This window comes from Lissotriton helveticus, chromosome 10 (assembly GCF_964261635.1).
Source record: "Lissotriton helveticus chromosome 10, aLisHel1.1, whole genome shotgun sequence".
Taxonomy (NCBI): Eukaryota; Metazoa; Chordata; class Amphibia; order Caudata; family Salamandridae; genus Lissotriton; species Lissotriton helveticus.
In genome coordinates, this window is record NC_136071.1 from 246,558,908 (window position 1) to 246,583,604 (window position 24,697).

Here is a 24,697-nt window from a genome sequence, read left to right on the forward strand (position 1 = left end):
ATGAGGTAGGTTTCCATGTATCTTCTCAAACTATTTGTTGTGTTTCTGCTTAGATGCCTTCTGTTGTGACTTTTCCTATTCATGATGCATAACATACTTTTCAACAAATAGTATTGTAGCAAGTCACTACTTTGTGAGTTCAAGGCTGTCTGTGGTGTATGAAGTGGCTACGTTCCCACCATGAGTAAGAGTGAAACGGCCTTCTTTGACCAACAGCAGCCGCTCTATTAAGATGAAAATTCTATTTTCCAAAGTTTTTTTGGAACATGTAAAACAGTCTCAATTTTTCTATTTCACTTTCTGTAGGATTTTAGTAATGTCTGCATGCTAGATATACTAGGATTGCAAGGCAGCACAACAGCATTGCCTTGCATTGTTACATAACTGGCAAAGTCAATGGCGCGTAAAAGTTATAAAGTTACTGTTTTGGAAGTCTTCCAACTGGATTAGAATTAAGCCACTTTAAACTAAGATACTAGAGGTGTAAACCACTACAGGAGCACCGGTGTTAGATCGTTACCTCACCCACAGGAAGCGGGTGCATAGGTGCCAAAGTGTGCCGGGTTTCACCGTGGAGTTCTATGGAGCCTGGAGATGAAGATGCTGCAGGCGGCCAGGAGAGAAGAGTCCGGTTGGATCCAAGGGTGGATCGAAGATGTAGAGTACCTGAAAGCAGAGGGGACAGAGTCTGAGTCACTAACCAGTGACCAGGATGGAACCAGGAAGGAACCAGGTGGTTGTCGAGAAGCTTTTCTCCGCTGCCACGTGGACTCTGGGGCATCGAAGATGACCAGGAGTGGAGCACGAGCTGTCCCACGAAGGCTCTCGCTGTCGGCAGTGTCGGCTTCCGGATCGGAGTTAACATGCCTTGGCAAATGCAACCCACGCAGGAATTGAAGATCGCTTCTTACTCGGACCAGCAAGGTCAGAGAGGTTGCTCCTTTTCAGGGGAGCGAGGGCCAGTCTGGAGCAACCAGACTAGCAGAGTAGTTTCAAAGAATCGTCGTCGTAGAGGCCACTAGCCAACGGGAAAGTGACCGGACAGACGTGTCGAGCAGGAAAATGCAAAAGGGCCCCACACAGCACTCGGTGAGTGTGGAGGGGTGATCTTCGGTGCGCGAGCGGCTCGGGGCTGGGGGTTCTCAAACCCCAATGCACAGCTTCGAGGATGCCTCAGGAGCTGCACGGTCAGCACTTCGCAGTCTTTTCAAGGATGGCCGGTCCCACGTCTCACGTCGCCTCCACGGGTCTCAGCTTTGCTGTGGCTGTTGGAAGTCTGGGAATCTGGTTCTTGTCGATCTCTGTCGCTCGAGCTCCGGCTAGAGCTACAACAAAGCAAACCGTTGGGCGCTGGATGGTGCCTGTTTTGCACAGGGTGGTCACTCCTTGACCACAAGGGAGATTCTTCAGTCTTCCACGTCGAGTGGGATGTCGAAGGGTCCAGAGTTCTGTATCAAAGTTTCAGTCAGGATAATCTAAAGCTCATGGGCACAGCTCCTACCTTTATTCCAAATCAAGGGGCTGGATTACCTGCTAGGTCCCTCCTATGGGTGGGACCCAGGAAGGGGGTGGTTACACCCATTTCCCTTTGTCCAGTTTCGCGCCAGAGCTGGGGCTGGAGTGCCCCAGCACCGGTTTGAACTGGGCTATGCATGGGGAGCCTTGTGCGGCCCAGGCAGTGTCTAGTTTCACTCGCCCTGCCTGCCTCAATCCACTATCTCCTGTCTGGGGTGGTGTAACACCTCCCTGTGACAGGATACCATTTGTCCAGGCCTCCCCTGCCAGAGTTTCGGTCAGCAGCAGGAGGCCAGACTTGGGTCTGTGGCAGCAGCATCTATTTTGTGATGCTGAGGCTCTGGTTAGATTTAACCGCATTTACTGTTACCCACATGTCTTAGCCCTCTAGAAGGGTGGAATGCTACCCCCGTCGCCAGAACTGGCGAGGGCGTAGTATTCCAAAGTGTATGACACCTTACACGACATGTTTTGATAAAGCCAAACCCAAGTTAGCAATAACCACGAGGATTATAATGCACTTAAGAGTATATGGTATGGCAATACCCTGGAACAGCTATAAGGAAATGGTTCCGAAAGCTGCAGACAGGCTCAGCTCATGCTAGAGCACCATCTCACATAAAACCAAGCACTCTGCCTCCAGGATTGTTAAGGCCTGCCATAGGAGTGACTTATAGGTGTATATGTGTCCAGATATAGGTTTAGATATAGGTTTACTACATCTAAGCAAGGGGTGATTACACGACCTTGCCCCAGCTGTGTGATCAGCCAGTTGTGTCAGTTTGGATGGCCAGCCAGGGATGACAAAATATATGCTGCAGCCCCTGGTAGGCCTTGGATGCACCTATGCTCTGGGTACCTATAGTACACTGTACAGGGGCTGATAAGGTGACCCAATATCCAATTAGTTATGCACCTAGGGTACATGGAGTCCATTTTGAAGGGAGAGCAGATAGCCTGGGGCCCTTATTAGCAGGGTCCCAGGCCAATTAAGTCGAAAACCTGCTAAACACAAGGCAAAAAATCTGGGGTAACCATAGTCAGGTATCCACCCTCCTACATACCCCGCCCCCCCAAACGAAAGGAGATAAGGCTATCCTTGACCAGGTAAGCCTATATTGCCTGAGTGGCCATATAAGGAGGAACCTGCACTGGCATGGTTACCCCCTATCTCATGGTCCACTAAGCAATCCCTCACCCTAGGGGTATCAGAGGGTCTCCACCATAGGGAATTACTACCTCTAGTGTGTTTTGGTAAAGTAAAAGTCTGTTGTTGAGAGGGAGTACTGAAGTGAGGATCCACTAATGTAGGGCTCAACTTCCTCCAATCACTATCCACCATGGGTGCCTTTCTTTCCATGACTGAGTTGCACTGTGCTCTCAGGGTCAACCTCTGGCTGCCTACAGCTGGAGGCTGGGTCCCTTTTGTTGGCTTACTGGAGGGACAGGTCAGGGTTGGGGCCTTTGGGTCCCATGTTTGGCTGTGCCCAACCGTGTCCATCTGGGGGAGGTTCCTAACTAGGTGTAAGGGAGATCCCTCAGAAGTTTTTAAAGTTTTCACCTTGCTAGGGCTGCTAGCTTTGGTGCCCCTAATCTGCTGATGGGGGTGTTTTATTGGACAGGGGGCCCTTTGGGGTCTACTGACCTCCTTGACCTCTGCAGCCCTGGGCTGACTGATGCAGGGTAGTGAGGGGCAGGTTACCTGCTCCAGACTGGGTCCCACCTTGGAAGGGTCCACTGACATCAGGGGCTCTGCCAGGCTAGGCCTGACTACCTCTGGGGCAGTTTCTTCACAAGGGGTAAGATCAGTTCCCTGAGGAGTCTGATCCTTTCCTAAAGTCTGGTGGGAGGGAGATTTCTATTCCTCCTCAATGCTCTGTTTGTGTGGAGTGATCCATAGTTTCAGGCTTCACAACACATGAATCCGTTTGAGTTTGGGCTATGGCCATCACAGCCCCACCAACCTTTTCAGGAAGGTACTCAGTTTGGGTATGGGCTGTTACCATCACAGCCCTGCTAACCTTTTCAGGGAAGGAATCTGTTTGAGATTGGGCTGAGACTGGCACAGTCCTCCTAACCTGTTCAGGAAGGACATCTTGGATTGGGGCTGTGGCCATCACAGCCCCACTAACCTTTCCATGGAGATTTACCATTTTAGAATGGGTTTCTTGTTCTATCTCAGCCCAGGCTGAGATTTCCAAATCATTTCCCAGTAGACAATCTACAGGCAGGTTTGGGGACACTGCCACTCTCTTTGGGCCAGTGCCACTCTCTTTGGGCCAGTGACACCTCCCCAGCTGAGACTTACTACTGCCATGGGATGATTTGTCTGTACTCCATCAATATTGGTCACCTGGTATGTGGCACCAGGTAAAAGTTGCCTTGAGGGGACTAGATTCTCAGTCACCATAGTGATACTTGCCCCTGTGTCTCTATAGGCCTCAATTTTCTGACCATTGATGAGGGGCTCCTGTCTGTACTTGCTCAAAGTGTTTGGGCAAGCAGTGAAGTTGGCAAACCCCATGCCATTTTCACAGACAAGAGTAGCTGTAGTTGGGGACCTGGTTAGGCCAGAGTCCACATGAGTTCCAAAAGTAAACCCAGCCAAATTCTTGGGGGTGCTCCCACCACCTGGGGGATTACTGCTAACAGTAACAGGAGGTGTTGGAGCTTTACTTGGAGGAATATTTTCCTTATTGCTATTCTTTGGACAACAGCTATCAGTCTTCCAGTGGCCAGTCTGCTTACAGGCATGGCAATAAGGTTTCTTTGGGTTAGAGGAAGTGTTTTGGGACCCACCCCCATCCTTGGAGTTTTGGGGCCCTATGGGAGACTTTTCTTTTGATTTATCCCCACCTTTCTCTTGAGCCTTGGAATTATCCTTGTTTTGGTCATTACCCTGATTCTTAGGCCTAATCCTGGTTCTGACCCATTTGTCTGCCCTCTTACCCAATTCTTGTGGAGAAGCCAGATCTGAATCCACCAGGTGCTGGGGCAAAAGCTGGTTTTGACCATTACTAAGGATCTACTCCCTCATAATCAAATTATACAATCCTGTATAGTCATGTACTTTGCTGCCAAGTAACCAACCTTCCAGAGCCTTAGTAGCACAATCTACAAAATCAGTCCAGTCCTGAGTCTGAGCTTTTTGGGTATCTCTGAACAACAACCTGTATTGCTCAGTGGTTAAGCCAAACCCATCAATAAGAGCACTCTTCAGGACAGTGTAGTTTTTAGCATCCCCAGGGCTAACTGTGAGGAGCTTATCTCTCCCTTTCTCAGAAAAGGAGTACCATAAGATTGCTGCCCACTGGTCTTGGGGAACCTGCTGTACCATGCAGGCCCTCTCCAGAGCAGTCATCCATTTGTGGATGTCATCCCCTTCTTTGTAGGGGGGCACAATCTTTGTCAGGTTTCTATGGTCATAGGACCTGTCTTTATCCTTCTGGATATTGCTGCCACCAGTGGAATCTAATCCACTCAATCTCTGTTCCCTTGCTAAAGCAAGTTTAGCGTGGGCCAGGGCTATCTCTTCCCTCTCTATCTGGAGCTTGACAGCTCTCATCCTGGCCTGATGCTCTTTTCTCTGAGGGGAAGTCATTCCCCTTTGACAACCCCTTGAGGCATTAGAAAGGTTAGATTCCCTGGAAAGGGATCTCGCTCTTCTATTGCCAGGGAATATTCTGCTATTGGGTCTAGGAAGGTGGTTCACCTCTCCATCCCCATGTAGGTTCAAGTTAGCTTGGCTAAGCCTCCTAACTTGGACCTGGATGTCCCCCTGATCATCTGAATCTACTTCCTCCTCCTCATCTACTTCTGGGGTGAGGTTCTCATTATCTGGGGGTTCACTCCTTCTCCTGGATTACCTGAGGGACCTGCACTAGCCTTCTCAAGATCATCATTTTCTAGGACTCCTATCAGGATTGGAATGGTAGGGTTGTGACCCTTTTCCAGCCCCCTTGTAGGGCACAAGGCACTCAAGTCTCTGAAGCTGAGCTTGTCTTAGCTGGAAGGTGCCTTGGTAAGGTCACCTGCCACAGGCAGAGCACTGCTTTGCTCACCTGTGCCAGACATGACTTCTAGTGAGGTGTAAGTGTTGCACTTACCTACACTATGTGTTTTCCTACTGGAACCTTGCTAGTGAGTTGTAGTCAGGGTGTGCTAAGCCCTTTAATCTACAACTGCTAAGTTCAGTAGAACTTAAGTATGTAAGCTTTGTTTATATGTACCTATAGTACTTAATGTGATCTTTCAAATGATATAAAGATTGCAATGGTAAAACAGCCAGCTCAAATCCCAACCGCTGCACACCAATGTGAGAAGTTGGCCTGATGTATGATGATCACTATTCTAGTGAGCACCTTGTATCAGTCCAAACAATCCCTTATGGTGGTGGTTGTAAAGTCAACCTTATAGACAAGCTATCCTAGGGGTAGCATGGACTAAGCAGTCTTGGGCTTAACTCAAGAGGGCATGTGAAGCCAGCTGTTTTACCATATGCAATCCTGTAATATCAAATGAAAGGACACCACACAAGTTATATATTATAAAAATATATGTATTTATTACTAGAATAATCCTCTATACTCTTTGAGTGCAGAGGCACAAGCGGTTGAACAAAAGCACAGTTAAACATTCAAAAGTTGCACAATTTTGGATAAGCCCGGTGGCCACTCTAACCATATACTAAAATAGTGGTATAAGTACCACCTCTCCAACAATGGTAGGGCCTAGGGCCTTGTGAATCGCTGGGACTACTCGGGACTAGCAGTGATGAAGTCGGGAGAGGCCCGCGGGACACGGGTGCAGTGCCTAAAGCACACGCATGCACCAATGCAAAGTCGATGGCGCGTAAAAGTTATAAAGTTACTGTTTTGGAAGTCTTCCGACTGGATTAGAATTAAGCCACTTTAAACTAAGACACTAGAGGTGTAAACCACTACAGGAGCACAGGTGTTAGATCGTTATCTCACCCACAGGAAGCGGGTGCATAGGTGCCAAAGTGTGTCGGGTTTCGTCGTGGAGTTCTATGGAGCCTGGAGATGAAGATGCTGCAGGCGGCCAGGAGAGAAGAGTCCGGTTGGATCCAAGGGTGGATCGAAGATGTAGAGTACCTGAAAGCAGAGGGGACAGAGTCTGGGTCACTAACCAGTGACCAGGATGGAACCAGGAAGGAACCAGGCGATGTCAGGCGCAATCAGGTGGTTGTCGAGAAGCTTGTCTCCGCTGCCACGTGGACTCTGGGGCATCGAGGATGACCAGGAGTGGAGCATGAGCTGTCCCACGAAGGCTCTCGCTGTCGGTGGTGTCGGCTTCCAGATCGGAGTTAACAGGCCTTGGCAAATGCAACCCACGTAGGAATTGAAGATCGCTTCTTACTCGGACCAGCAAGGCCAGAGAGGTTGCTCCTTTTCAGGGGAGCGAGGGCCAGTCTGGAGCAACCAGACTAGCAGAGTAGTTTCAAAGAATTGTCGTCGTAGAGGTCACTAGCCAACGGGCAAGTGACCGGACAGACGCGTCGAGCAGGAAAATGCAAAAGGGCCCCACGCAGCACTTAGTGAGTGTGGAGGGGTGATCTTCGGTGCAAGAGCTGCTCGGGGCTGGGGCTTCTCAAACCCCAATGCACAGCTTCGAGGATGCCTCAGGAGCTGCACGGTCAGCACTTCGCAGTCTTTTCAATATGGCCGGTCCCACGTCTCACGTCGCCTCCACGGGTCTCAGCTTTGCTGTGGCTGTTGATCGGGCTGTTGGAAGTCTGGGAATCCGGTTCTTGTCGATCTCTGTCGCTCGAGCTCCGGCTGGAGCTGCAACAAAGCAAACCGTTGGGCGCTGGATGGTGCCTGTTTGCACAGGGTGGTCACTCCTTGACCACAAGGGAGATTCTTCAGTCTTCCACGTCGAGTGGGATGTCGAAGGGTCCAGAGTTCTGTATCAAAGTTTCAGTCAGGATAATCTAAAGCTCATGGGCACAGCTCCTACCTTTATTCCAAATCAAGGGGCTGGATTACCTGCTAGGTCCCTCCTATGGGTGGGACCCAGGAAGGGGGTGGTTACACCCCTTTCCCTTTGTCCAGTTTCGCGCCAGAGCTGGGGCTGGAGTGCCCCAGCACCGGTTTGAACTTGGCTATGCATGGGGAGCTTTGTGCGCCCCAGGCAGTGTCTAGTTTCACTCTCCCTGCCTGCCTCAATCCACTATCTCCTGTCTGGGGTGGTGTAACACCTCCCTGTGACAGGATACCATTTGTCCAGGCCTCCCCTGCCAGAGTTTCCGTCAGCAGCAGGAGGCCAGACTTGTGTCTGTGACAGCAGCATCCATTTTGTGATGCTGAGGCTCTGGTTAGATTTAACCGCATTTACTGTTACCCACATGTCTTAGCCCTCTAGAAGGGTGAAATGCTACCCCCTTTGCCAGAACTGGCGAGGGGGTAGTATTCCAAAGTGTATGACAACTTACACGACATGTTTTGATAAAGCCAAACCAAAGTTAGCAATAACCACGAGGATTATAATGCACTTAAGAGTATATGGTATGGCAATACCCTGGAACAGCTATAAGGAAATGGTTCCGAAAGCTGCAGACAGGCTCAGCTCATGCTAGAGCACCATCTCACATAAAACCAAGCACTCTGCCTCCAGGATTGTTAAGGCCTGCCATAGGAGTGACTTATAGGTGTATATGTGTCCAGATATAGGTTTAGATATAGGTTTACTACATCTAAGCAAGGGGTGATTACACGACCTTGCCCCAGCTGAGTGATCAGCCAGTTGTCTGTTTGGATGGCCTGCCCGGGGTGGCAAAAGATATGCTGCAGCCCCTGGTAGGCCTTGGGTGCACCTATGCCCTGGGTACCTATAGTACACTGTACAGGGGCTGATAAGGTGACCCAATATCCAATTAGTTATGCACCTAGGGTACATGGAGTCCATTTTAAAGATAGAGCAGATAGCATGGGGCCCTGATTAGCAGGGTCCCAGGCCAACTAAGTCGAAAACCAGCTAAACACAAGGCAAAAAATCTGGGGTAACCATAGTCAGGTATCCACCCTCCTACAAATAGTATTTGAACTGTGAACTTTTGCACACATTTGCGTGCACTCTTTCAACCTCAATATAATTCTGGAGGGAGGTAGCCTCCCACCACTTATGCATCTCTCTCTTATACAGTCTTTCAAGTTTCATGAATTCTGCTTGTAGAGTGTTAGGGATATTGCTGCTTTCCGTGGCCCCCGAGTGTGCTGTATCTACTTTCTTCTTTCTGAACATTTCTGCGGCTGCCTCTCCGCGTGCTGTCTCGCTAAACAACATGTTCATAGTTGTTTAGCGAGAGCTCGGGTCCCGGGCTCTCTTTTCATAAATATCGATTGCTGTTGCCAATCCCTCGCCTGGTCCTGGGTCACACTCTATAACAAAGTCATGTACACGCGGCTTATCGGTATATCTGCAGTTCGCCGTCTGTCCGATCGATTGTAACTGCCAACACGCCGTGCAATCCTTCTCGGCGTCTGGATCCCAGGGCGGTGCCTCCGCTTTATAAATCCTGCTCCAGTGCACCTTTCATAGCGTGTCACTCTTTCGGCCGGTGCTTTTAACATGGCCGAGCTCCGTGTTTAAAAATTCAGCTCCAAAGTTCCTCCCCTTCTCGTAAATGATACCAGCACTCGCGGGGTCGGGTTCTTTCAATCTTTATTTGTTTTTCTCAGCTCAGCAAATAAACGCGTTTTGGAAAGGTTCCTTCATCGTGTTTACATTCTACACTGAGATGCGGCGTTTTTTAAACTCAAAATGATGGATCATTGAAATAAAGGAAGAGTTACGGTCACCACTTTTTGGGCCCTATATTGCAATGGTGTATGCTGTTCTTAAAAGCCATTATATATATATATATCGTGAACAAGGCAGCGAGAAGTTGTTGAAACGCGTCGATGTAATCATCACCAAATAAAAAACTGAGTGACTTACTCTTTGGAGTGCCGGCTGATTTCTGCTGAAGCGCGGCAATCGTATTTTTGGATGTAGGGGACACTGTTCCGAGATAAGGGTGCAAAGTGTCACCCACTCATCAAAAGGAAAGATTAAGAGTAGAGTAGATAGTGAGAGGGAAAAAGAGAGAGGCAGAGGTACATCCCCAGTATCAAGGATCCAATCCCGAAGGGGAGGGCCGAGTCTTGCCGCTTAGTAGCCCTCACACACCCTGAAGGATGTCATGCTTCATCAATGGGCCTTTGCTCCTCGTCGGACCGGCGCAGCAATGGCCGACCGGTCCCCCGAGGGTCACTTTCACAGAGATTTTTTGAGAGAAAAGCTGTCAGGTGAATGCGGGTGTGGGGGTGGATCCAGTGGTGGAAGTGGTGAAGTGCGTGCAGTGAAAGATGCTCAAAATTAAAACTGCCTAGGAGTATCCAAAGGAAGAACTTTTAATCGCGTGGTACCCCTGGTAGACTAAAAACCCGAAGGTAAGTGAGTTACTGTGAGGCTTAATGTGCCTGAGTAACTATTACAAGGTCGACATGTTTCACGCCTGGTTTGTCTAAGTTATCAGTGGGGTTTCTTCAGGACCGAACAGTTGAGATGATAGTGCACGTGAAAATGGGGTTCCAAAGTGGGGATGGTAACCTGCATAAGTGAGAGGTATCTTGGGGCTAACCACAGGACTTTGTTCCCTACTGTGTGGTTAAAATCTCGACTGTAGATATGCCCAAAACACAGAAGTACCTAAGGGGAATGACAAATAAAAGAGAGAGAAGAAATTCCTGTGCCAAAACGTGCCAAGGCATAGGTGCTCGGTAAACCGTAGCACGTTATACATAGTAGCACCGAAAAGACACATTGCACCTATATACAATACAAAATAATTATACAGACACACAGTGACTACGTCGTATCTCGTAACAATCATCAGCCACCTCCCCGTGGAAAGGAGCGGGGATCCCTCAGTAGCGCAATGCCAGAAAGAATGGCCACTGCGCTCAAGGCCCCCCCGCTTGCCCCCCGAGGATGGTCGCTATTGCTGAGATCTAAAAACATAGAGAAGTCTCTTACGATTTTCCTAGATGTGGTGTATGGTGCGGGCTACACCCGGGAGTATCGGAGTTCGAATCCCCACTGTCGGTGTGCCAAGCAACCATTACTAGTACATCTATGCATCGCTTCATCCGTGATTGCTGCAGTGGATCGCAACCATTCACTCTCTAGACCGCAACCTTGATAGTAAATTGAAAATGCAGAGTCCGGCTTGCCCTCACATCTAGGGGAAGAATCTCCCAAGGCTAGTGTACGCTGGATTCCCGCACCCTATTTGGCTAAAGACGAGGGAAAGAGTACACAAAAAAAGGACGACATAACAGTAACAGTCAAATGCGGGATGACTGGACATAATGGTAAAGCCTATTGCATTTAGTTGGTTAAGTTTAGTCCTCCACCGTAGCGGTGGTTCCTACTCATGATTGCGCCGGGTGCCGGCTCATTAGCACCTACCCTCTACCAGCGAATGCCTGCATTGAATGTGTGTGGCAGCCGTGTAGTATTCATAGTTTCCGGGATGGTTAGTAGCTATATACAAATTAACAAAATCAAGCGTGCCGTATTTCATTATGCACTTGAGGAGTGGGCAGAACACACAGCATTATCATGCAAGGGAATGTTCAACATACTCTTAAAATTTGCCTGGAGCGATAAAGAAAAGGCCTTGAAAGAAATCCAGGCATTGGAAGATGAAATAACCAAGGACACTGATAAAAACAGACTAGATGAGTTGAGGGAAAAAATGAAGAAGCCGCTGTTAGAGTATGAAATGAAAATAAGACCGAGGAAACCAGAAAAATTTGAGCGAGACAAAAGAGATTATGCCATAGGCAGGGTACTGACGCTCGCAAAAAAAGTTGATGAGCCAAGAAAAGAAATGTCAAACAAGAAAGTGACCCTGACACCTGCACCAGTTAGAGTGGAAACCTCAGAATCTGACATGACGGAGAATGAACAATCGGAGGACGAAACAGCAGGCCCATCCGGAGAACAACAAAAAAACCTTTTCACGAGGAGTTCAATATAATACGACAGTCATGGTTAAGAGGAGGAAAGAGCAAACCTCTGGAAGTAGAAGACAAACCAGAAGGGGCGGCTGGAAGAGGTAGAGGCAACAGGACACCGAAAGTAACACGGAGCAAAAGGGGGGGCAGATGGTAATGGAAACTGTTAATCTAACAATAATTAACTTAACATCTGAGGCTTTGACTACTACAGAAGAATCAGTACTTCAGTTGGGATTAACCCTTTGTCCCGATAATTGTCTAGAATTCACACAGACAAGGATAGACCTTTTTAAGTTTGTGGGCAAGCTCAAATTGCACAAATACTTCAAAGTGAAACCAACTATCAGAGGCTAGGCATTTGAAATCTCAAATCAAAGACATAGCTTTGTTGACGGTCAATGATTTGACTACTTTGGAGGTGCTGGAAGAACTACGCCAGGAAGGAATACCAGAGGGCATCGGGACGGGTGAAACCATCACACAAAGTACTAGATGCTTAGGAATAGAACAGGAAGCACCGATGAGCACCTTTAAACCACCATCACAATTTTTACCACAAATGTTATGGATGCAATAGATACTCTTCTCCGAGGCTGTAATGAAAGACCTAGTAAGATTCCGTGAAAATATGAAACCTTCTAATATCAAAAGGAATCTAACTGAGCCTCAAAAAATAGCCTTATGAATTTACAGAAGAATACAGCTGTGATTTGTAAGCCCTCAGACAAGGGGGGCAATATTGTCCTTATGTCCAGAGAACAATATGTGTAAGAAGCTCTTCGGCAGTTAAGAAACGAGGACTGCGATGAATTAACAACAAAGGAGGAATACCAGGACAGTATTACTCAATATCATACATTAATGAAAAAATGGCATGACAAATCTATGCTGGACATGGACGAGTATCTTTTTTTTAAGAACAATGAATCCAACACTTCCAACTTTTTATCACTTACCAAAGATTCACAAAGACAGTGTAAGACCGCCGGGTAGACCTATAGTGTCTTCTTTGGGTAGTTTGACTGAGAATCTTTCTAGGTTTGCAGACCACTTTCTTTTCCAATCAGTTTTACAATTGTGGTCCTACACTACAGATTTCATTAACCACATTGAGGGAATACAATGGCAATCATCGTACTGCTTAATTGTATTGGATATCACAAGTTTGTACACTTCTATTAACCACACACAGGGACTCAATGCGGTCAAATATTTCTTACAGAAGAGACCATTGAAACTCACAGACCATAACAATATGTTGATGGAACTTATTGAATTCTGTCTGCTAAATAACATTTTTCTTTTTCAGGGAGACCTTTACAGGCAGGTATCCGGGGCCGCGATGGGCACCTGTTTCACCCCCAGCTATGCAAATGTATTCGTAGGCTGGTGGGAGGAGCAGGTGGCCTGGTCCACAGCCAATGACATCTGGACTAAAGAGATAATAGCCAGGTATCGATATATTGATGACCTTTTCCTGATATGGAAAGGGTCAATCAATCTAGCAGAGGAATATATAGAACACATAAATCAGAATGATGTCAACTTACGATTCACAGGGGAGATTAGTTCTGTGGCAGTGAACTATCTGGACCTGAGGGTGGAAGTACAGGATGGAAAATTATCAACAGCCCTATTCAGAAAACCAACGGCCTGCAACAGTTCGTTACATGCCACCAGCAGCCATCCACCCAAACTGAAGAACCGTATAACCTACGGGGAATTCCTCAGGTTGAAACGTAACTGTTCAAGAAAGTGTGATTTGGATACAGCAATTAAGGACAGCTTTAGCAGGTTTCTAGCTAGAGGCTATAGAATAGAACTCCCAGAGAACACTCTAAAGAAAGTGGAAAGTATTTAAAGAGATAGACAAATAAAGAATACAGTTCAGAAACCAAAATGAAGAAAGTTCTGCATGATTACAACCTATTCAGAAGATGCGGAAACTCTAAAAAAAAAAAAATAAAAAAAATAAAATAAAAATAATGAGAACAAATTGGCATGTGCTAAAAACTGATACAATCATTGGGACAGACATTCCATCAGCTCCATTGATTACTTTTAGGAAGGCAAGGTCATTGAAAGATAGCTTGGTCCATAGTCACCTAGATGCAATTCCATCCAAATTGGGGACACTAAATGAAATGCGAGGTGTTTACCCTGTGCTTTCAGTAAAAGAGTACTCACCTATGAAGTTAAGGGAATCAAATCAAGCAAAAGGATTAATAAATGTATGACTTCACAGACCACACATGCTGTCTTTTGCCTGAGATGCCCGTGTGGCCTTAGGTATAAAGGCAGCACGAGCCATAGTGTTAAGATAAGGATACTGGAACATATGCGTGCCATAGTGAAGAAGGATTTGAGTTATCCAGTCGCTAGACATTTTACCATTAAATACAAAAGTAATAGGGACCTAGTACAGTTTTTTAGCATGGATTTTGTCCCAGCAAACATTAGAGGGAGGGACAGAGTGTTAAAATTAAGAAGACTGGAGTCGTGATATATTATCGACCTTCAAACCAAGACCCCAACTGGGTGAAACAGTGGGGAGGAGCTGATAGTACATCTGGGGACCTAAAATGTGCAAAGATGTCTTTTATGATGAATAATTGTATCATAGTGTTGAATGTGATCTCTTCTTTTCTGATTAATATTTATTGATGAGAGCCGATAGACGGCTTGATGTAGTAAAAATAGAGGGAACAATGGCAATCTCCATATGGGGATTGCCAAGTGGCGATCCACGGCGAGATTATTTTAAAAAGCAAAGGTGGATGAAATTGTCAAAAATAGTGGAGATTAATTGTAATCTTTAACCACATAACATTTCATTGCGAGAACATTTGAATATCAAAGTGTGCATAATGAAATAAGGCACGCTTGATTTTGTTAAAGTGTGTATATATATATATACGTATATATATGTATATGTGTATATATATATATATATATTTAGTTATACCAATTGCCCCAGCTTTGAGAGGGAACACGACCGTGCTCCGCCATCCGGCAGTGGAAATGCAGCCTGCACGCACTCGAGCTGATTGTTGCTTGGCCAACGCGTTTCGAGGTCCTACGCCTCTTCTTCATGGGCCGCTCTTGAGAAAACACACTGAGGCATCACATGGGGAAACATTTCCGCTCTTTTTATTCTTCATGCACGCCCTCTGTTGGCGTTAGCTTGTGAGCAATACATGGTGCATGATGGGTGTCTGAGTTCCTCCTTGCGTGCATAAATTATTTCCTTTCAGTAAGTTCAGTTCTTAATTTTCTTGTTTAAGAGCATTTGTTTTTTTCAATGTTTTACAAACCTTAGTAGGGGTTCGAATGCTCTGCAGGCTTAATTAGCATATATGAGAACGGTGCTTGTGAAGGTCTCGATCCGTTCGAAACCCAAAGCCTCTGTCAGCTGGGATAACGTTTCTTCTCCAACTGGAGATGGTTCCCCTCTCCACGGCAGGACGGCCGTGTAAATGTAGTTATACCAATTGCCCCAGCTTTGAGAGGGAACACGACCGTGCTCCGCCATCCGGCAGTGGAAATGCAGCCTGCACGCACTCGAGCTGATTGTTGCTTGGCCAACGCGTTTCGAGGTCCTACGCCTCTTCTTCATGGGCCGCTCTTGAGAAAACACACTGAGGCATCACATGGGGAAACATTTCCGCTCTTTTTATTCTTCATGCACGCCCTCTGTTGGCGTTAGCTTGTGAGCAATACATGGTGCATGATGGGTGTCTGAGTTCCTCCTTGCGTGCATAAATTATTTCCTTTCAGTAAGTTCAGTTCTTAATTTTCTTGTTTAAGAGCATTTGTTTTTTTCAATGTTTTACAAACCTTAGTAGGGGTTCGAATGCTCTGCAGGCTTAATTAGCATATATGAGAACGGTGCTTGTGAAGGTCTCGATCCGTTCGAAACCCAAAGCCTCTGTCAGCTGGGATAACGTTTCTTCTCCAACTGGAGATGGTTCCCCTCTCCACGGCAGGACGGCCGTGTAAATGTAGTTATACCAATTGCCCCAGCTTTGAGAGGGAACACGACCGTGCTCCGCCATCCGGCAGTGGAAATGCAGCCTGCACGCACTCGAGCTGATTGTTGCTTGGCCAACGCGTTTCGAGGTCCTACGCCTCTTCTTCATGGGCCGCTCTTGAGAAAACACACTGAGGCATCACATGGGGAAACATTTCCGCTCTTTTTATTCTTCATGCACGCCCTCTGTTGGCGTTAGCTTGTGAGCAATACATGGTGCATGATGGGTGTCTGAGTTCCTCCTTGCGTGCATAAATTATTTCCTTTCAGTAAGTTCAGTTCTTAATTTTCTTGTTTAAGAGCATTTGTTTTTTTCAATGTTTTACAAACCTTAGTAGGGGTTCGAATGCTCTGCAGGCTTAATTAGCATATATGAGAACGGTGCTTGTGAAGGTCTCGATCCGTTCGAAACCCAAAGCCTCTGTCAGCTGGGATAACGTTTCTTCTCCAACTGGAGATGGTTCCCCTCTCCACGGCAGGACGGCCGTGTAAATGTAGTTATACCAATTGCCCCAGCTTTGAGAGGGAACACGACCGTGCTCCGCCATCCGGCAGTGGAAATGCAGCCTGCACGCACTCGAGCTGATTGTTGCTTGGCCAACGCGTTTCGAGGTCCTACGCCTCTTCTTCATGGGCCGCTCTTGAGAAAACACACTGAGGCATCACATGGGGAAACATTTCCGCTCTTTTTATTCTTCATGCACGCCCTCTGTTGGCGTTAGCTTGTGAGCAATACATGGTGCATGATGGGTGTCTGAGTTCCTCCTTGCGTGCATAAATTATTTCCTTTCAGTAAGTTCAGTTCTTAATTTTCTTGTTTAAGAGCATTTGTTTTTTTCAATGTTTTACAAACCTTAGTAGGGGTTCGAATGCTCTGCAGGCTTAATTAGCATATATGAGAACGGTGCTTGTGAAGGTCTCGATCCGTTCGAAACCCAAAGCCTCTGTCAGCTGGGATAACGTTTCTTCTCCAACTGGAGATGGTTCCCCTCTCCACGGCAGGACGGCCGTGTAAATGTAGTTATACCAATTGCCCCAGCTTTGAGAGGGAACACGACCGTGCTCCGCCATCCGGCAGTGGAAATGCAGCCTGCACGCACTCGAGCTGATTGTTGCTTGGCCAACGCGTTTCGAGGTCCTACGCCTCTTCTTCATGGGCCGCTCTTGAGAAAACACACTGAGGCATCACATGGGGAAACATTTCCGCTCTTTTTATTCTTCATGCACGCCCTCTGTTGGCGTTAGCTTGTGAGCAATACATGGTGCATGATGGGTGTCTGAGTTCCTCCTTGCGTGCATAAATTATTTCCTTTCAGTAAGTTCAGTTCTTAATTTTCTTGTTTAAGAGCATTTGTTTTTTTCAATGTTTTACAAACCTTAGTAGGGGTTCGAATGCTCTGCAGGCTTAATTAGCATATATGAGAACGGTGCTTGTGAAGGTCTCGATCCGTTCGAAACCCAAAGCCTCTGTCAGCTGGGATAACGTTTCTTCTCCAACTGGAGATGGTTCCCCTCTCCACGGCAGGACGGCCGTGTAAATGTAGTTATACCAATTGCCCCAGCTTTGAGAGGGAACACGACCGTGCTCCGCCATCCGGCAGTGGAAATGCAGCCTGCACGCACTCGAGCTGATTGTTGCTTGGCCAACGCGTTTCGAGGTCCTACGCCTCTTCTTCATGGGCCGCTCTTGAGAAAACACACTGAGGCATCACATGGGGAAACATTTCCGCTCTTTTTATTCTTCATGCACGCCCTCTGTTGGCGTTAGCTTGTGAGCAATACATGGTGCATGATGGGTGTCTGAGTTCCTCCTTGCGTGCATAAATTATTTCCTTTCAGTAAGTTCAGTTCTTAATTTTCTTGTTTAAGAGCATTTGTTTTTTTCAATGTTTTACAAACCTTAGTAGGGGTTCGAATGCTCTGCAGGCTTAATTAGCATATATGAGAACGGTGCTTGTGAAGGTCTCGATCCGTTCGAAACCCAAAGCCTCTGTCAGCTGGGATAACGTTTCTTCTCCAACTGGAGATGGTTCCCCTCTCCACGGCAGGACGGCCGTGTAAATGTAGTTATACCAATTGCCCCAGCTTTGAGAGGGAACACGACCGTGCTCCGCCATCCGGCAGTGGAAATGCAGCCTGCACGCACTCGAGCTGATTGTTGCTTGGCCAACGCGTTTCGAGGTCCTACGCCTCTTCTTCATGGGCCGCTCTTGAGAAAACACACTGAGGCATCACATGGGGAAACATTTCCGCTCTTTTTATTCTTCATGCACGCCCTCTGTTGGCGTTAGCTTGTGAGCAATACATGGTGCATGATGGGTGTCTGAGTTCCTCCTTGCGTGCATAAATTATTTCCTTTCAGTAAGTTCAGTTCTTAATTTTCTTGTTTAAGAGCATTTGTTTTTTTCAATGTTTTACAAACCTTAGTAGGGGTTCGAATGCTCTGCAGGCTTAATTAGCATATATGAGAACGGTGCTTGTGAAGGTCTCGATCCGTTCGAAACCCAAAGCCTCTGTCAGCTGGGATAACGTTTCTTCTCCAACTGGAGATGGTTCCCCTCTCCACGGCAGGACGGCCGTGTAAATGTAGTTATACCAATTGCCCCAGCTTTGAGAGGGAACACGACCGTGCTCCGCCATCCGGCAGTGGAAATGCAGCCTGCACGCACTCGAGCTGATTGTTGCTTGGCCAACGCGTTTCGAGGTCCTACGCCTCTTCTTCATGGGCCGCTCTTGAGAAAACACACTGAGGCATCACATGGGGAAACATTTCCGCTCTTTTTATTCTTCATGCACGCCCTCTGTTGGCGTTAGCTTGTGAGCAATACATGGTGCATGATGGGTGTCTGAGTTCCTCCTTGCGTGCATAAATTATTTCCTTTCAGTAAGTTCAGTTCTTAATTTTCTTGTTTAAGAGCATTTGTTTTTTTCAATGTTTTACAAACCTTAGTAGGGGTTCGAATGCTCTGCAGGCTTAATTAGCATATATGAGAACGGTGCTTGTGAAGGTCTCGATCCGTTCGAAACCCAAAGCCTCTGTCAGCTGGGATAACGTTTCTTCTCCAACTGGAGATGGTTCCCCTCTCCACGGCAGGACGGCCGTGTAAATGTAGTTATACCAATTGCCCCAGCTTTGAGAGGGAACACGACCGTGCTCCGCCATCCGGCAGTGGAAATGCAGCCTGCACGCACTCGAGCTGATTGTTGCTTGGCCAACGCGTTTCGAGGTCCTACGCCTCTTCTTCATGGGCCGCTCTTGAGAAAACACACTGAGGCATCACATGGGGAAACATTTCCGCTCTTTTTATTCTTCATGCACGCCCTCTGTTGGCGTTAGCTTGTGAGCAATACATGGTGCATGATGGGTGTCTGAGTTCCTCCTTGCGTGCATAAATTATTTCCTTTCAGTAAGTTCAGTTCTTAATTTTCTTGTTTAAGAGCATTTGTTTTTTTCAATGTTTTACAAACCTTAGTAGGGGTTCGAATGCTCTGCAGGCTTAATTAGCATATATGAGAACGGTGCTTGTGAAGGTCTCGATCCGTTCGAAACCCAAAGCCTCTGTCAGCTGGGATAACGTTTCTTCTCCAACTGGAGATGGTTCCCCTCTCCACGGCAGGACGGCCGTGTAAATGTAGTTATACCAATTGCCCCAGCTTTGAGAGGGAACACGACCGTGCTCCGCCATCCGGCAGTGGAAATGCAGCCTGCACGCACTCGAGCTGATTGTTGCTTGGCCAACGCGTTTCGAGGTCCTACGCCTCTTCTTCATGGGCCGCTCTTGAGAAAACACACTGAGGCATCACATGGGGAAACATTTCCGCTCTTTTTATTCTTCATGCACGCCCTCTGTTGGCGTTAGCTTGTGAGCAATACATGGTGCATGATGGGTGTCTGAGTTCCTCCTTGCGTGCATAAATTATTTCCTTTCAGTAAGTTCAGTTCTTAATTTTCTTGTTTAAGAGCATTTGTTCGAATGCTCTGCAGGCTTAATTAGCATATATGAGAACGGTGCTTGTGCTTGTGTAGGACCTCGAAACGCGTTGGCCAAGCAACAATCAGCTCGAGTGCGTGCAGGCTGCATTTCCACTGCCGGATGGCGGAGCACGGTCGTGTTCCCTCTCAAAGCTGGGGCAATTGGTATAACTACATTTACACGGCCGTCCTGCCGTGGAGAGGGGAACCATCTCCAGTTGGAGAAGAAACGTTATCCCAGCTGACAGAGGCTTTGGGTTTCGAACGGATCGAGACCTTCACAAGCACCGTTCTCATATATGCTAATTAAGCCTGCAGAGCATTCGAACCCCTACTAAGGTTTGTAAAACATTGAAAAAAACAAATGCTCTTAAACAAGAAAATTAAGAACTGAACTTACTGAAAGGAAATAATTTATGCACGCAAGGAGGAACTCAGACACCCATCATGCACCATGTATTGCTCACAAGCTAACGCCAACAGAGGGCGTGCATGAAGAATAAAAAGAGCGGAAATGTTTCCCCATGTGATGCCTCAGTGTGTTTTCTCAAGAGCGGCCCATGAAGAAGAGGCGTAGGACCTCGAAACGCGTTGGCCAAGCAACAATCAGCTCGAGTGCGTGCAGGCTGCATTTCCACTGCCGGATGGCGGAGCACGGTCGTGTTCCCTCTCAAAGCTGGGGCAATTGGTATAACTACATTTACACGGCCGTCCTGCCGTGGAGAGGGGAACCATCTCCAGTTGGAGAAGAAACGTTATCCCAGCTGACAGAGGCTTTGGGTTTCGAACGGATCGAGACCTTCACAAGCACCGTTCTCATATATGCTAATTAAGCCTGCAGAGCATTCGAACCCCTACTAAGGTTTGTAAAACATTGAAAAAAACAAATGCTCTTAAACAAGAAAATTAAGAACTGAACTTACTGAAAGGAAATAATTTATGCACGCAAGGAGGAACTCAGACACCCATCATGCACCATGTATTGCTCACAAGCTAACGCCAACAGAGGGCGTGCATGAAGAATAAAAAGAGCGGAAATGTTTCCCCATGTGATGCCTCAGTGTGTTTTCTCAAGAGCGGCCCATGAAGAAGAGGCGTAGGACCTCGAAACGCGTTGGCCAAGCAACAATCAGCTCGAGTGCGTGCAGGCTGCATTTCCACTGCCGGATGGCGGAGCACGGTCGTGTTCCCTCTCAAAGCTGGGGCAATTGGTATAACTACATTTACACGGCCGTCCTGCCGTGGAGAGGGGAACCATCTCCAGTTGGAGAAGAAACGTTATCCCAGCTGACAGAGGCTTTGGGTTTCGAACGGATCGAGACCTTCACAAGCACCGTTCTCATATATGCTAATTAAGCCTGCAGAGCATTCGAACCCCTACTAAGGTTTGTAAAACATTGAAAAAAACAAATGCTCTTAAACAAGAAAATTAAGAACTGAACTTACTGAAAGGAAATAATTTATGCACGCAAGGAGGAACTCAGACACCCATCATGCACCATGTATTGCTCACAAGCTAACGCCAACAGAGGGCGTGCATGAAGAATAAAAAGAGCGGAAATGCTTCCCCATGTGATGCCTCAGTGTGTTTTCTCAAGAGCGGCCCATGAAGAAGAGGCGTAGGACCTCGAAACGCGTTGGCCAAGCAACAATCAGCTCGAGTGCGTGCAGGCTGCATTTCCACTGCCGGATGGCGGAGCACGGTCGTGTTCCCTCTCAAAGCTGGGGCAATTGGTATAACTATATATATATATATATGTATGTATATGTGTATATATATATATTACCTAAGGTGTATATATAGTTAGGACCTAGCTACCATAGGAAATCCGCAACATTCTATTGGGAATAACTTTGGCGCCGGTTGAGGAATTTGCGTGTAATTTTCCAAAATTTAGGCCAGCTCCGCTCCGCTTCTTCCCTGGAAGTTTCGGGGGGATTCGTAATGCAGGGGCCGAGAAAAAAGGGGGGTCCCAAAACGTGTTTTCCCCATGTTAATTTACATAAGACGAATAGACAAGGCTACAGCCCGAACAGCTGAATGGAATTACACCAAACTTTGCAAAATTGTAGGGACTGGTACGCAGAAGTGCCTTTTCTATATTTGGTGAAAATTGCTCCAGTGGTTTTTACGAACATTAACTTCAAAAAAATATATATATCTGGGCGGAGCCTAACCACACATCTCATCGTGAGATCTGATTGGCTGTCAGCACTTCATCCGAGAAGTGTTGGCAGCCATCTTGGGACCAATATACATGATAGCTCCTCATTAACAAGCATTGGAAATGCAATAGGTCTCGCAGCATTAGAGTTTGTGCTTTTAGAATTGTTTATGGTTTTTTTTTTTAAATGTGGCCATTCCATATTAGAGCCGAGACATTGAATTATAGTCAATGCCTCTTCTTATTAAACCACCATTATTTAAAAGGGATAGGTCACTTTAAATGTTCTAAAACTATTTAAAACATTGTACAGTTACTGTATGAATGAAAAACATCTTACAAGTTATTATGGCACTGGGACCAGGGAACCAATTTTACAGTGCGATGTCCTTGTGACCATGCAAAATAGGAACCATCTGGAGCAAAGGCAACGGTCCAATTTTCACGCCCATACTTTTGTTCAAAAGGAGCCGTAGGTTTTATGAGTTCTCCTATGGTGCGTGATCTCACTAAAATAAAATAAAAAGTTTATTCAGAAGTTTATTTAGCGAGATAAGAAGAAAACAGCATCGTTCACGAATAGTTATAAGTCAAATGGAATCTTAGTGTTTAACCACTGAAAAAAATAAACCGCTGCAAAAATATATAACACATTGCAAGCAGTATTTGCATGAGAATTCACTTAACATGTTGGGGAAATTCATTCACAAAGCAGGGAGGACGAGAGATCAAGTGAAGGAGGAGGTAGGGGCGAGGTCTATGTATTGCAGCCACAGCTTTACCCGGTGCCTATTTACACGATCCAGAGTTTACAAACCCAGAGTTACCAGTACATTTATGGCACAGAAATACTGGACCAGTTCATCAGCATGAAAGCCTCAGATGGAGAATTAATCCAGTTTATTAACGTATCTACCATGTCACTCAGCACAGGCATGATAATGGTTAAAAAAAATGCATATTTAAGTTTTAGCAATACTGACGCAATTATATAATGTCTAAGTTACACTCGACAGTTCTAGATGACAGGCGCATCATTCAAAAAAGATTTTCAAACACTGCCAGGTTTAGTCTTCCATGGTTAATGACCGCATCCACACTGTGGCACGCTCAAAATGTAAGTAAAAGCAGACGGTCAAGAGTTAATGGTCACCTTGTACAGAACACCAAGTTACTTATTGTGGCTGTGCTTTTTAAATACGATCAACTACTAATCGGATTGGGCACGGACTACAATCAAGTATGCAGGTTTTACACTAGTTTAACGTAAAGCGCAGGGACGAGTTTCTCGGCTGAGTAGTTAAGTTATATTTTAACTCGTACGGTCTCAGTGCCACGTGGGGAATACAAGTAAGGTGCTCGTTTCCACGAACCAAGGCCGTGCGATGTACTTCCAGCTTTATCATTAAAAACTCCCGACACTAACTCATCAGCTGTCGGGAGCAGTGCCCTCCCTCCTCCAGCTTCCACCAACCACGGCCAGGATCCCTACAAGGATGCTAACAGCGGGGGGGGAGGGTGACGAGCTGGAGAGACGACGCCAACGAGGAAGGGGCGTGCATTCTGCTTACATGACAAAATAGACACGCACAATGGCAGCCCTCCCGAAATATCCCAATGGTTCAGCTCCTGCAGTACGTATAGCAGCCATGACACTTCACAGTGAAATCATCCCGTGAAACATACGCGATTTACAGCTCAAGTGCGCTGCGGGTTTTCTTCCCTCTATTTCACAGCGTGTCGAAACAGAAAATGAGGGCCGTAGATCCTAACCCGTGCTTGCAACGGGTGTAACAACCATTCTCAGAATATTGAGCTATGCATTTCTTTTCTGAATAAATGCACAATGAAAAGAACGCCAATGAGTCCTTCAACCGCCAAACTGAGTACAGCAAAAAAGGCACGCGTGTTTAGCATTTAGAAAATAAGCTACGCACAATGCCCGCAACAGACATTTTTTAATTAGTTAAAATCTAAGCTGTCGATAGGTAACAGTTGTAGCAGTTGCGTTATTGCTTCTAGCCGACATCAGGATAAACTCTTCTTGAGACACCAGGGTAACAAGCTCTCGGCATTGTGTGGCGGGAGGGGGCGGGGGGAACGTCGAGGGCAGGCAGGATGACTCAGGGGAGTGGGCGGAGCGGGGCAGAGCGGCATGTGGGTGTGAAGAAGCCGGGCCTTTGAAGTGAAGCTAAGCTTCACTTCAAAGGTGTCGGAGGAATGCGGGCGGCTGTGCACGCGCTTTTAAGCTCAATGCACATGCGCATTGAGCTTAAAAGTCACGGGCACTGCAAGGAATCGCCACGATTCCTTGCAAGTTAGATAAAGAGTCGATGAGCCCCTATAGTCTCGCTTGCTCGATGCGCATGCGCATCGACAGGCGAGACCTAAAAAGCATTGTAGTTAATAGAGGGTTTTAGGACTTTAGTCACATTATAAATCATTTGTTGATGGTACCTGTGAGAAGTTGGCCTGATGTGCAGTGCTCACTATTCTAGTGATCACTATATATCAGTCCAAACAACCCTTATTGATGATTGGTTGTAAGTCAACCTTATAGACCAGCTATCCTAGTAGCATGGATACGAGCAGTCTAAGGCTAAGACTCTAGAGGGCGTGTTAAGCCAGCTGTTTTACCATCACATTACCCCTTGAACACCCAGTGAAAGGACACCACACAAGTGTTATGAAAATAAACAATGTATTTATTAGAATCACAACAACCCTGTACTCTTTATGAGGACAGGGTGCTACGCACACAACAAAACTCTTACGAAAATACTTAAGTTAGCACGTTATACACAAATGCCCGAGGGGCACGAAAAACCATATACTCTAAAAGTGGAATGCGAATTACTAGCAGGTAAGTAACAGTTCTAATAGGCTTTGGAATCGCTAGGACTGGGCTACTGAACCTTTAGATTACTAGCAGGAGGCCTAGGGGACTCGGGTGCAGAGTGTGCACTCTCACGCGGGATGCGGGACA

The 24,697-nt window shown here is 46.7% G+C and overlaps 1 protein-coding gene across 2 annotated transcripts in view; it reads left to right on the forward strand.

The window, feature by feature from the left end:
- The window catches only part of TMC7 (transmembrane channel like 7), a 430,401-nt gene that overhangs the window by 204,239 nt on the left and 201,465 nt on the right, over positions 1-24,697 (forward strand). For both annotated transcript variants that reach the window (XM_078665244.1, XM_078665243.1), the window contains exon 9: positions 1-5. This exon is cut by the window's left edge. In XM_078665244.1, coding sequence (XP_078521370.1) covers positions 1-5 — 5 coding nt within the window. The remainder of the gene's footprint in view (positions 6-24,697) is intronic.